The sequence below is a fragment of the Dreissena polymorpha genome, chromosome 11 (genome assembly GCF_020536995.1).
Source record: "Dreissena polymorpha isolate Duluth1 chromosome 11, UMN_Dpol_1.0, whole genome shotgun sequence".
NCBI classification, from domain to species: domain Eukaryota; kingdom Metazoa; phylum Mollusca; class Bivalvia; order Myida; family Dreissenidae; genus Dreissena; species Dreissena polymorpha.
The window spans coordinates 7,792,343-7,804,671 of record NC_068365.1 but is presented as its reverse complement, the minus strand read 5'-3'; the positions used below and the strand labels follow the sequence as shown (position 1 = coordinate 7,804,671).

General features: G+C 36.1%; 1 protein-coding gene and 1 long non-coding RNA gene across 2 annotated transcripts; both read left to right on the top strand.

Moving 5' to 3' along the window:
- The first annotated feature begins 1,524 nt into the window (after positions 1-1,524).
- LOC127850010 (uncharacterized) lies at positions 1,525-6,076 on the top strand. Its single transcript, XM_052382740.1, has 5 exons — positions 1,525-1,582; positions 1,690-2,043; positions 2,708-2,756; positions 3,539-3,718; positions 5,783-6,076. Exons 2-5 carry the CDS (start codon positions 2,030-2,032, stop codon positions 5,903-5,905), a joined length of 366 nt encoding a protein of 121 aa, XP_052238700.1. The 5' UTR covers positions 1,525-1,582; positions 1,690-2,029; the 3' UTR covers positions 5,906-6,076.
- A 1,088-nt stretch (positions 6,077-7,164) lies between these two features.
- On the top strand, positions 7,165-9,366 carry LOC127850012 (uncharacterized). The gene is made up of 2 exons (XR_008034995.1): positions 7,165-7,995; positions 8,137-9,366. It is a non-coding gene; the product is annotated as an uncharacterized LOC127850012 (long non-coding RNA).
- Positions 9,367-12,329: the final 2,963 nt, after the last annotated feature.

The window sequence follows — 12,329 nt, the reverse complement described above, 5'->3', positions numbered from 1 at the left end:
TGATTTATCAGGGAAGTAAATAACTGCATGTTTAATAAAAAAAAGGCCAATACGATACCTGCATTCAACACAAAACATTATAACATAGAACAAAAAGTTGAAACTAAAGGTAATTGTAATTATTTGTTTGCTTTTTTTATTTCAGAATGTTGAATGTTATTTAAATATCTGTTATATCACTTATGATCAACTACTGATATATATCTGATTATTTTGCTGTATATTCATCTGTTGGGCAATTTACTTCTGCAACATGGCCAACAGTGTATGCTTCAACCTGGATTTAGGGCAGTAGTATGCAGGCTCTCTGATTACTGAGCTGTGGAAAAAGTTTATACCAGTAGCAAGACTTATTTTCATAAAGTTGAAAACATTGTTGCAGGTATTAAAAAAATCATTCTTTTCAATGTACGAGTGTTATCTGTTTGCAGTGCATTTCTGAATGAGAGGTTCAGGCGAGGATTGGAAACCTCACAGCCCCAGTCATGGACCATGGAGAGTGTTCCTCACGCAAAGCAGTTTGATAGCATTTCATGTGGTGTATATGTTATTCAGAAAGGGTGTGTTGAAACAAATACTAATGAGCACCATCAAAGTACTTGTGGTGAGCATTTACACCTTAAACACCTAATATTTATGTACATAGGTACCAGTTAAAATGTAGATATTACTTTTAAAAATTTCTGAGTAGTCCACAAAAAGTTTAAAAAATATTTAATTGCTGCTAAACATAGCCACAATATTTGGCTTGGACTCGACATTTTTGCAAGCACCAAGTCCTTGTGACAGTGAAGTTTTGGGAAACTGGGACCACAGTATCTAAAAACCTCACTAATATAAATATAAGTATGCAATAAACATGATAATATTAAGTCAGTCAGTGTTATACACTGGAAAGATAGTTTTTACAAATGCTTAAATTTTGATTTTAGACGGACCATTCAAATGGACCGTGTATATTGAAATTTGTTGGTCATTTTGTTTGTAGCTATGGATTGTACATCCACATGTCATAAAGAAAACTAGAGTAATGCTAAATAGTGAAAAGAGAAAACAGATTGCATTGTCATTGATTGCTTTCAGCTGTGTAGGTTTTAGGATAATTTGTTGAGCTTATGTTGTTATCTGATCTCCTGCCATAGGCAGAGGGATATTGTTGTTGCGTTGTCAGTCCATCTGTCTTTCCCTCCGTCCAAAGCCATATCCTGGAAGTGCTTTGGCGGATTTCATTGAAACTTGGTATGAGTATGTATATGGTTAAGAGGATGATGCACACCAAATGGCATTGTACACCATCTGTTAATAACGGAGTTATGGCCCCATTGTATCTTGAAAAAATTCTTTTTTTTGAGTGTCAAATATAATACTTTTGTGTCTAAAAGCATATTACTTCCCCAACTAAATCAAACAGGTTTCAAACACTACAAATGGTCAACAAAGGTTATATAAAAAGCAAATTATTTTGGTTTGTGTTGTCTTAATTTTGTGTTAAAATGTCCTTAAAAAAACATGTGTCCATTGTAGAGGCAAGGCTCGATGGTTACAGGGGTCAGGCAGGTCCGCATAGTCATTCCCACCCAAGGTCAGTGATACATCTCATTGAGTACATTTTACATGTATATGTGAAATACGTGTGATCAATGTTTTTTTGAATCGTTGTCAGTGGAGTGTTATATTTGAGTCTTATAGTTGCAGGGATGACTCTGTCCACTTTTATGGTATTTTTCATTTGAAGGAAGACTGCACAGGCAAATCTGGGAATGCACTCAGGAAGCAAAGCTTAACTTAAATTTTACTAGATTATCAATGGCTGTTTTCACACCAGATAGGGAGTTAAATAATTATTAAAGTGTAATGGTATGGATGTCACTGTAACACTAACTTTGCCTTGCTTGTTTCCATAGAGACCCTTAGTGTTAAGTCTGTGAGTGACCGCTCTCTGGGCCAGTCAGATTCTGGCTTCATCGAGCCAAAACAGTCAACCTCCGGAGAGGCATCCATAACATCCATCCAGAAGTCTGCTAAGAGGATGAGAGATGAGAGGTGGGTAGTCAGCAGTTTTGTTGCCAAATTTCGAAAAGTACCCGTACCAGCCCAATTTAGAAAATATGCTCGACAACCCCTGACATTGGGATAATTCACGTAGAGAAGTTTTCACATTGAGGAGTTGATGTATTTCATTTTTTGCTCCCAAATACTTGAAAAGTGATAACTTAGTGTTTTTTAGTTAAAAATATTATATTATCTTGGGTTCAAATCATATCGCTGCATAAGGAAACTAACTAAATGATGCAATTTATTTCTATAAAAAAAATTGGACACCTTCAATTGAGAAGTGTTGGACAGCAATTGGGAAATTTGTAGTTTTTCCCCCTTTGGAACGTTCTGTTTTCAGGTTCCTTACAAAGAAGGAAAAAATCACTTGTAATGGATAATCAAAGGACTCAAATATAATGTTACCAGGGTGGATTTTAATGTCAAATGATAGTAAATATGGCTATGGTTATGATAAGGTCTGCTTAAAATTATAGGACTACTCTCTAGATTTTAGCTTTACATTTGACCAACATATACCTTTGTAGGAACAAATCAAAATTACAAATGTTCAGATTAACTGGTATATTGCAAAGCAAATAGAGTCTGTTGATGTTTATTCAATATACGTGTACTTTTAAGATGACATACATTTTGTTTCTCTGCTTTTCAGTCCTGGTGATGATGCTGGTGTGAAGAGGTCAAAAGAAACAGTTGCTGAGGTACCTGACTTACCGTCTATTCCTTTGATGCAAATATGAGAGATATTTTTATATTTTGATGAGATTTGAGGTCATATAGTTGCCGCTTTGTCCTTCCTTACTTCCATACTTCCTTACTTACTTCCGTCACACTTTTTTTACCGTTTCTCATAGCACCTTCAATACTTTACCGATCACTTTCATATTTGGCATATAAGTACCTTGCATGGACCTCTACCTTTTGATGAGGTTTGAAGTCACTGGGGTCAAGGTCACAGAGGCTAATAATAGATTTTTCCGTCACACTTTTGTTACAGTTTCTCATAGCACCTTCAATACTTTACTTATCTCTTTCATATTTGGAATGTAGGTACCTTGCATGGACTTCTACCTTTTGATGAGGTTTGAGGTCACTGGGGTCAAAGTCAAGGTCACGGAGGCTAATAATAGATTTTCCTGTCACACTTTTGTTACAGTTTCTCATACCACCTACAATACTTAAGCGATCTCTTTCATATTTGACAAGTAGGTACCTTGTATTGGCCTCTACCTTTTGATGAGGTTTGAGGTCACTGGGGTCAAGGTCAAGGTCACGGAGGCTGATAAAAGATGTTTTTATGTGGTTATTAACATAAAGATTGACACAGCGCATCATCGGGAAGCATCCATCAGTTTCACTGATATTCTTGTTAATCAAGTTTTCAAATAATTTGAAAATCCTAGTTCTTTATTATTTCTATACCTTCTTATTTAACCTTCTGTATATAAAACCATCACATTAATTCATTATGTACCCCCTATAGGCGTCCCCAGCAGAGGTCCCAGACATCACGATAACGGAAGAGTCCAGTCAGCCAGATCACAGGCAGATCCAGTGGGCAGAGGTCGCACCCACCCAGCAGGTGGAAGTGGAACCGAAGGAGGGGGCACAAGACACATACATATCACAGGAAGCGCCGCACATGGAAACGGCCACACAACAGGTTAGTTCAGTGTGGGTTGTAATTGGTTGATAGTTTTTGTTTCGGTTTGAACTTTTATCTTTCTGATGAAACAAAACATCTTAAAAATACTTGTGTATAGAAAGAAAAAGTCTATGTATTACCTTTGTCTGAAAGGATTTTGTCATTTCTGGCTTGACTAATGATCAAAACTTTTTTGCGCTATTTTCCCTTGTACAATATCTGCAAATAAGTTAAGGTTATTATCCCCCGCCATAGGCGGAGGGATTTTGTTTTGAAGTTGTCCGTCCGTCTGTCTTTCTGTCCGTCTTTCCGTCCGTCAGTCCGGAGCCATATCTTGGAAGTGCTTTGGCGAATTTCATTGAAACTTGGTATAAGTATATATATGGATAACAGGATGATACACGCCAAATGGCATTGCACACCATCCGTTAATAACGGAGTTATGGCCCTTTTTATCTTGAAAAAATGCTTTTGTGTGTGTCCGAAGCCATACATGTATCTTGGAAGTGCTTTGGCAGATTTCATTGAAACTTGGTATGAGTATATATATATATATATATATATATATATAATAAAATGATGCAGGCCTAATGGCATTGTACACCATCTGTTAATTGTATCTTGAAAAAAACAGCAAAATCTCCCCTCCACACACACACACCTGAAAGAAATATGATATCTACATATCTCTAATGTGTGTAGTCGGATGTTAGCCCAAGTCGGTTATGAAATTGGCTACTAAGTTGTTTTCCTTAGCGCCAATGTAGATAGAAATATATTTATTATAATTTCATTACACAAAATGAGGAACAGCATACAATTGGTGAAAGCTTCCAATGCACTAATGTTTACATTTCAAAAGTATTTAGTATAACCAAAGTATAAACTTAAGTATATTTATAACCAAATGCCCTATTTTCCAAAATTACGCGTGAAATGTGCCCTTTTTGAGGAAGCTCCCCTCTATTTTGAAAAGCTGGCTGGAGCACTGAATATAATATTAAAAACAAGCATAACATGATGTCCCACATATCAACAGTATGATGTCATTAGACTGTGGATATGACTCCTCCATGCATAACTCCAAACTGAAATTTCACAGAAATTAATTCAGGCACTTAAAATTAAAGTTAAATTAGGCTTGCAACAACTTCATAAATCTGTATCATTTTCAGATATTCCATTTGACATAAATATGCCTTTAGAGTTATTTTAGGTTTCTGACAGAAAATAGTCTTAACAACGGAAAGGTGATTTTGGCCTATCTGTCCCTGTCTGTCTGTCTGTCTGTAATTGTATGTGTGTGTCTGTCTCAAAACTGTAACCTTGCTCATAAAATGAAAACTCTTTGGTCTTTGTTCTTTAAATATCACATGAGCATGAATCTCATTGAGATCTACAATCAAACATGGTTTGAGGTCACAAGGTCAAAGGTCACTGTGACCTTTACATTCAAAATGTAACCTTGCTTATAAAATGAAAAGTCTACAGATGAAGTGTGAGTTTTAAACCGGTCCATTGATTTTTGGATAAGTTATGGGCTTTGTTATCCCTTGCCATAGGCGGTGGTATATCGTTATGGCGTTGTCCTTGCGTCCGTCCGGCACTTTTGTGACCAGAGCCATATCTTGGAAGTGCTTTGGCGGATTTCATTGAAACTTGGTATGAGCATATATATGGATAAGAGGATGATGCATGTTAGAGTTGTCCATCTGTCCAGAAAACTTTTGTGTCCAAGAGTATAATGGCGGGGGATATCAATTCAACGAATTTGCTTTTTTGCTCTTAAATAGCTGATGATGGACATCAAAGCGCAATAGGGGGCATTGTGTTTCACAAACAAAGCTTTTGTTTGGAAGTTCTATTTCCCCATTTCATAGCTAGAGCACTCTTAAACAAATAAGCATTTACAATTATCCTTCTCATTTTGTAGTTGCATGGCATATATTAGTGACCAAGCCATAAGGGATCAAAGCATGTCAAGAAAAAATAAAATGTAGTCATTTCAAAAAGATTGATCTTTTTGCCTTGTCAGTAAAAGAAATGAAAGTGTCTTAAATTTTAGTTGATTTATTTGTTCAGATAGCTTCATCATTGTACTACCCACTGACTACAATGGATGTAGAAAGACAGAACGAAGATCACCATAAGGCCACATCATCAAAGCCAATGCGCCAGACTGCCTGTCTCAAGTGCCTTGTTTAAATTGTTTGGTTTATATTATAATCTACTGGCTTATTTTATAGATTATTTGTTATGGGAACTTGAATGCCAGACCTATGACTAGCTATTAATGAGATTTTTAATGAAGCTGTGCACGTTATATTCTGAATTGTAATGAAAAGTTTATTTCTAGAGATATGCCTATGACTGGCTTTTAATTAGAAGTTTTGTAATGAAGCTGTGCACGTTAGATTCTGAATTGTTATGAAAAGTTTATTTCTAGAGATATGCCTATGACTGACTTTTAGTTAGAAGTTTTGTAATGAAGCTGTGCACATTAGATTGTGAATTGTTATGAGAACTTTATTTCAAAAGATAGGCCTATGACTGGCTGTTATGTAGAAGTTTTTTGTACACATTTTATTGTGAATAAGATTGTGAATTCAAGTGCCACCCTATGGTAAGCTTTTAGTGACATTTCTAATATAGCTGTTAGTTTTAAGTTTTGCTATGAAATTGTACACAGATTGTGAACTGTTATGAGATATTTAGTGTCTGAACTATGACTAGTTATTAGTGAGAAGATTTCTAATGAAACAATACATTAGATTGTGAAGTGTTATAACAATTTTTCTGCAAGACCTATGACTAGCTATGAGTGAAAAGATTTCATATGAAATTGTACACATTAGATTGTGAATTGTAAAAACAACTTTTGTGCCAGATATATTATTAGCTATTAGTAAGATTTATAATGAAATGGCACACATTAATTTGTGAACTGTTAACAGAACTTTGGTGCATGACCAATGCCTGTATATAAGTGTTAAGATTTTTATGAAAGTGTACACATTAGTTCTTAAACTGTTAAGATATTTTTTGTGAGAGGAGTATGTTTATAAATGATTATGAGATAGTTGTACACATTTTATTGTGATATCTTATGAGATATTTGGTGCCAAATGAAAGTAAATTACTGATGAAACTGTACACATTAGATTGTGATTTTTTAGAACTTTTGTGTTAAATGGACAGTGTTCTTGCATCCAAGGTGCGAATGTTGATAAACTATATTGTTTGCATTTCTAAGCATGAAGTCGAAATTTTCAAGACCCACTTTCCATGTGCTCTGATTCACAGAGGACAGAGTTATGGACAAATAATTACAACTTCTGTCACTTTCATATGAATGCTGCATTCTGATTGGATAATTTGTTCATGTGACCGGTTTTTCATTTTCCAATGAACCCACTTCGTATGCAAATTTAAACATAAACAAGTTGTCAAAATGACGTTATGATTTGCGCGAAATTTTATGGCATTTTTTTATTGGTCAATAGCGAAATGACGTTATATTTTTTCGCGAACTTCAAAGATATATACCCATTTGACGGAGATGAAACCGAAACTGAAAATAGATTCATAGACTAGATTAAAAAGAACTTGTATGACCCTTACCACGATAGAATTTCAGCTTAAAGATCATTTTGTGTTGTAATTACGCCAGCGTTTATGCAAATTAGGCATAATTTTCCCGACAGTTCATACACCGATGAAATGCAGAAAAATGCTATTCAATTCTTAAGTAAATTTTGACATAATTTAGGTCTTTTCCCCACCTAATGGGAACTTATTGGAGCAAGCTTCTGTTTTTTAAGTGACTAATTTTATACCTCGTCATAAGCATGCAGTTAAGATATGCAAGACACAATTTTCATTTGAATTTATTTACACATCCCAATCTTCTGCTCTTATTCCTCACTGAGTCAGTCAATTTCATCCCAGTCAAAACTGTCTCTCGGGTATTTTTAGTGACTGGTGACAAAGCTTTATCAATAGATATGCAAATGAGCCTAAAATGTCACTTAAATTCTGCTTTATTTTGCCTTTTCTGGAAAGTGCTGTATTTTTGTTTGATATTGCAATGTTAAATGCCTTCTGATGCTTGTTTTTTATATTTTGTTAGCTCACCTGAGCACATTGTTTAAAGGTCAAAAATGGCCATAAATGAGCTTGTTCGGGCCATAACTTTGTCATTCATTGTGAGATTTTAAAATCATTTGGCACATTTGTTCACCATTATTGGACGGTGTGTCGCGCGAAAGAATTACGTCAATAACTCCAAGGTCAAGGTCACACTGGCCATAAATGAGCTTGTCCGGGCCATAACTATGTCATTCATTGTGAGATTTTAAAATTATTTGGCACATTTGATCACCATTATTGGACGGTGTGTCGCGCGAAAGAATAACGTCAATAACTCCAAGGTCAAGGTCACACTGGCCATAAAGGAGCTTGTCCAGGCCATAATTATGTCTTATATTGTGAGATTTTAAAATCATTTGGCACATTTGTTCACAACCATTAGACGGTGTGTCATGCGAAAGAATAATGTCGATGTCTGCAACGTCAAGGTTACACTTGAGTTCAAAGGTCAAAAATGGCCATAAACTTGTCCGGGCCATAACTATGTCATTCATTGTGAGATTTAAAATTACTCTGTATATTTGTTCACAATCATTAGACGGTGTGTCGCGCGAATAAATTATGTCAATAACTCCAAGGTCAAAAGTAACACTTTGAGTTCAAAGGTCAAAAATGGCCATAAATGAGCTTGTGCGGGCCATAACTATGTAATTCATTGTGAGATTTTAAAATCATTTGGCCTATTTGTTCACCATTATTGGAAGGTGTGTCATGCGAAAGAATAATGTCAATATCTGCAACGTCAAGGTCACACTTTGAGTTCGAAGGTCAAAAATGGCCATAAATGATCTTATCTGGGGCCATAACTGTCATTCATTGTGAGAGTTTTAAATTACTCGGTACATTTGTTCACAATCATTAGACGGTGTGGCGCGCGAAAGAATAACGTGAATTACTTCCAGGTCAAAGTTACACTTTGAGTTCAAAGTTCAAAAAGGGCCATAAATGAGCTTGTCCGGGCCATAACTATTTCATTCATTGTTAGATTTTAAAATCATTTGGCCTATTTGTTCACCATTATTGGAAGGTGTGTCATGCGCAAAAATAAGGTCTATATCTCCAAGGTCAAGGTCACACTTTGAGTTCGAAGGTCAAAAATGGCCATAAATGAGCTTGTCCGGGTCATAACTATGTCATTCATTGTGAGATTTTTAAATCATTTGGCACATTTGTTCACAATCATTGGATGGTGTGTCATGCGAAAGAATTATGTCGATATCTGCAAGGTCAAACTGTGAGTTCAAAGGTCAAAAATGGCCATTAATGATATTGTCTGGGCCATAACTATGTCATTCATTGTGAGATTTTAAAATTATTCTGTACATTTGTTCACAATCATTAGACAGTGTGTCATGAGAAAGAATTACGTCGATATCTCCAAGGTCAAGGTCACACTTGGAGTTCAAAAGTAAAAAATGGCCATAAATGAGCTTGTCCGGGCCATAACTATGTCAATCATTGTGAGATTTTAAAATTTCTCGGTACACGTCTTTGACAAAGCTCTAATTATAAATATATTTTTTTTAAACCTGGTTTTGTGATAATTTTGTCCCTTGTTTAATTTTAGTCAACAAATAAATGGAATTTCATTAGTGTATTTAAACATTACCTTTTTTGCCTAGTATTGTTTTTTTAATACCATGTTCATCTTCTGTCTACTTTTAAATGTGTCTTAATGTCTCGCAATAAAATTGTACATATTTTCATGTTTGTCGTCATTTAAATAATAAAATATCATTCAGTACTCCTTTTCATGTTTTCAATCAATTGACCATGTTACTCTTGAGTACAATATGTAAGCCATATATCCAAATACTGGATGTCCTGGAATTCAGATGGTGTGCGGCTAACAAAGGACTATGTAACTCTTGTGTTCAAATACTGAATGTCTCGCGTAACGTTGGTTCACGGCTGACAGTGACCATGTAATACTGAATATAAAATGTAAGGCACGTGTCCACTTACTTGATGTCCCGTATAAAGTTAGCGCGCGGCAGACACTGACTGTAACATTGAGTATTACAAGTAAGGCATATATCCATATACTGGATGTCCTGTATAAAGATGTGCGCTGCTGACAAGGGACCATGTAATAATGAGAACAACGTGCAAGGCATACCTGTAGATCCAAATACTGTCTCAAATTAAACGTTGGCGCACGGCTGACAGTGACCATGAAATATTGAGTACAACATGTAAGGCATATATCCAAATACTTTCACGATCTTTGAAAAAATACAAATGTAAATGAAGCGTATTTTCGACAATGGTTCAAATAAGTACCATAGCAACTGATTATACTTTAAAGTACATGTTTATCAAATCCTATATTATTGGTCTTATCCTATTAGCCATACAATTTCCATTTGTGCGAATATTTACTCAAAAGACACCTTACTTTCATTACATGAAACAATGCCCGCGTCATTAAAAATATATGCGATTATTAAAATTGACAAACAAAACTTAAATAAAATTCGGTCTTTAAGGATAACATATGTGCCAGCTTTCAGTATAAATGTTAGGGTTGGTCAGTCAATCCTGGCGTTGTATTGCCTCTTTTATAAATAACTTTATACTTAAAAAACATAAGCTGAGTTGCGCTGTTGGAAAACCGGGCTTAATGCCCGTGCGTAAGAAAGGATTTCCTTTCAAACAAAATTCCATTGAAGCGCAAACGCTTTTCTGGGACGACACAACACACATGCATTAAGCCCGGTTTTCCCAGAGCGAGACTCAATTTCATGCTTTTTTCAAAATAAAAAATGTAAACACGGTAAACGTATAAAGCATTAACACAAACTACCTTCCTCGTATAAAGGGAATCCGATGCCATGTTGTTCGACGCGAGTTTGACATTTTACTGTTGACACATGTCCAAATACTCGATGTCCCGTATAAAGATGGCGCGCGGCTGAAAAGGTGACTATGTCATTTTGACGTTAACTTGCTGGGCATATGTCTAGATACCATATGTCCAGCATAAAGAGTGTAAGCGACTGACAAGGGACCATACAACATTGAGTATAACATGTAAGGCATACATCAAATTACTGGATGTATCTTAAAACTTTTGAGCGCGGCTGACTGTGACTATGTTACATTGAGTATAACATGTTAGACTAATGTCCAAATACCGGATGTCCTGTATGAAGATGGCGCGCGACTGACAAGGGACCATATAACATGAGTATAACATGTAAGGCATACATCCAAATACTGAATGACCCGTAAAACGTTGGTGCGCGGTTGAGTATAACATGTTAGGTACATATCCAAATACCGAATGTCCCGTATAAAGATGGTGCGCGGCTGACAGTGACTATATAACATGGAGCACACCCTTGTAGGCATATATCCAAATACCGGATGTCCCATATAAAGATGGTGCGCGGCTGACAGTGACTACTGCATATACCTTGGAGTAAACCATTGTAGGTACATGTCCAAACACTGGATGTCCGGCATAAAGATGTTGCGCGGCTCACAAGGGACAATGTAAAATTGAATAAAACATGTAATGCATATGTCCAAATACTGGTTGTCCGGTATAAAGATGTTGCGCAACTCACAAGGGACTATGTAACATTAAATATAACATGTAATGCATATATCCAAATACTGGATGACCCGTATAAAGATTGTGCGCGGCTGACAGTGACCATGTAACATTGAGTATAACATGTCGGTCATATATCCAAATACTGTATGTCCCGTATTATGATGGTGCGCGTTGATAGTGATTATGTAATATTGAGTATAATATGTTGGGACTGTCCAAATACTGGATGTTCAGTATAACGACGGTGCGCGTTCACGGTGATTATTTAACATACACTATAACATGTTGGGCATGTCCAAATACTGGATATCCCGTATAATGATGGTGCGCGGCTGACAGTGATTATGTAACATAAACTATAACATGTTGGGACTTTGTCAAATTACTGGATTTCCTGTATAGTGATGGTGCGCGTCGGTCAAAAGACCGTGTTTCGTTGAGTATAGCATTTTAGTCAAATGTCCAAAAATACCGGATGTCCTGTATTAAGTTAGTGCAAGGCTGAGATGAGACTATGAACGTTAGTCGCATGTATTAAAACTGGATTTCCCGTATAATGATGGTGCGCGGCTGACAGTGATTATGTAACATAAACTATAACATGTTGGGACTTTGTCAAATTACTGGATTTCCTGTATAGTGATGGTGCGCGTCGGTCAAAAGACCGTGTTTCGTTGAGTATAGCATTTTAGTCAAATGTCCAAAAATACCGGATGTCCTGTATTAAGTTAGTGCAAGGCTGAGATGAGACTATGAACGTTAGTCGCATGTATTAAAACTGGATTTCCCGTATTATGATGGTGCGGGGCTGATATGTGACAATGTAACATTGACTATTTTATGTTGGCGCATGTCCAAATACCGGATGTCATGTATACTGATGACACGCGGCTGACATTGATCCTATATCATTGGCTT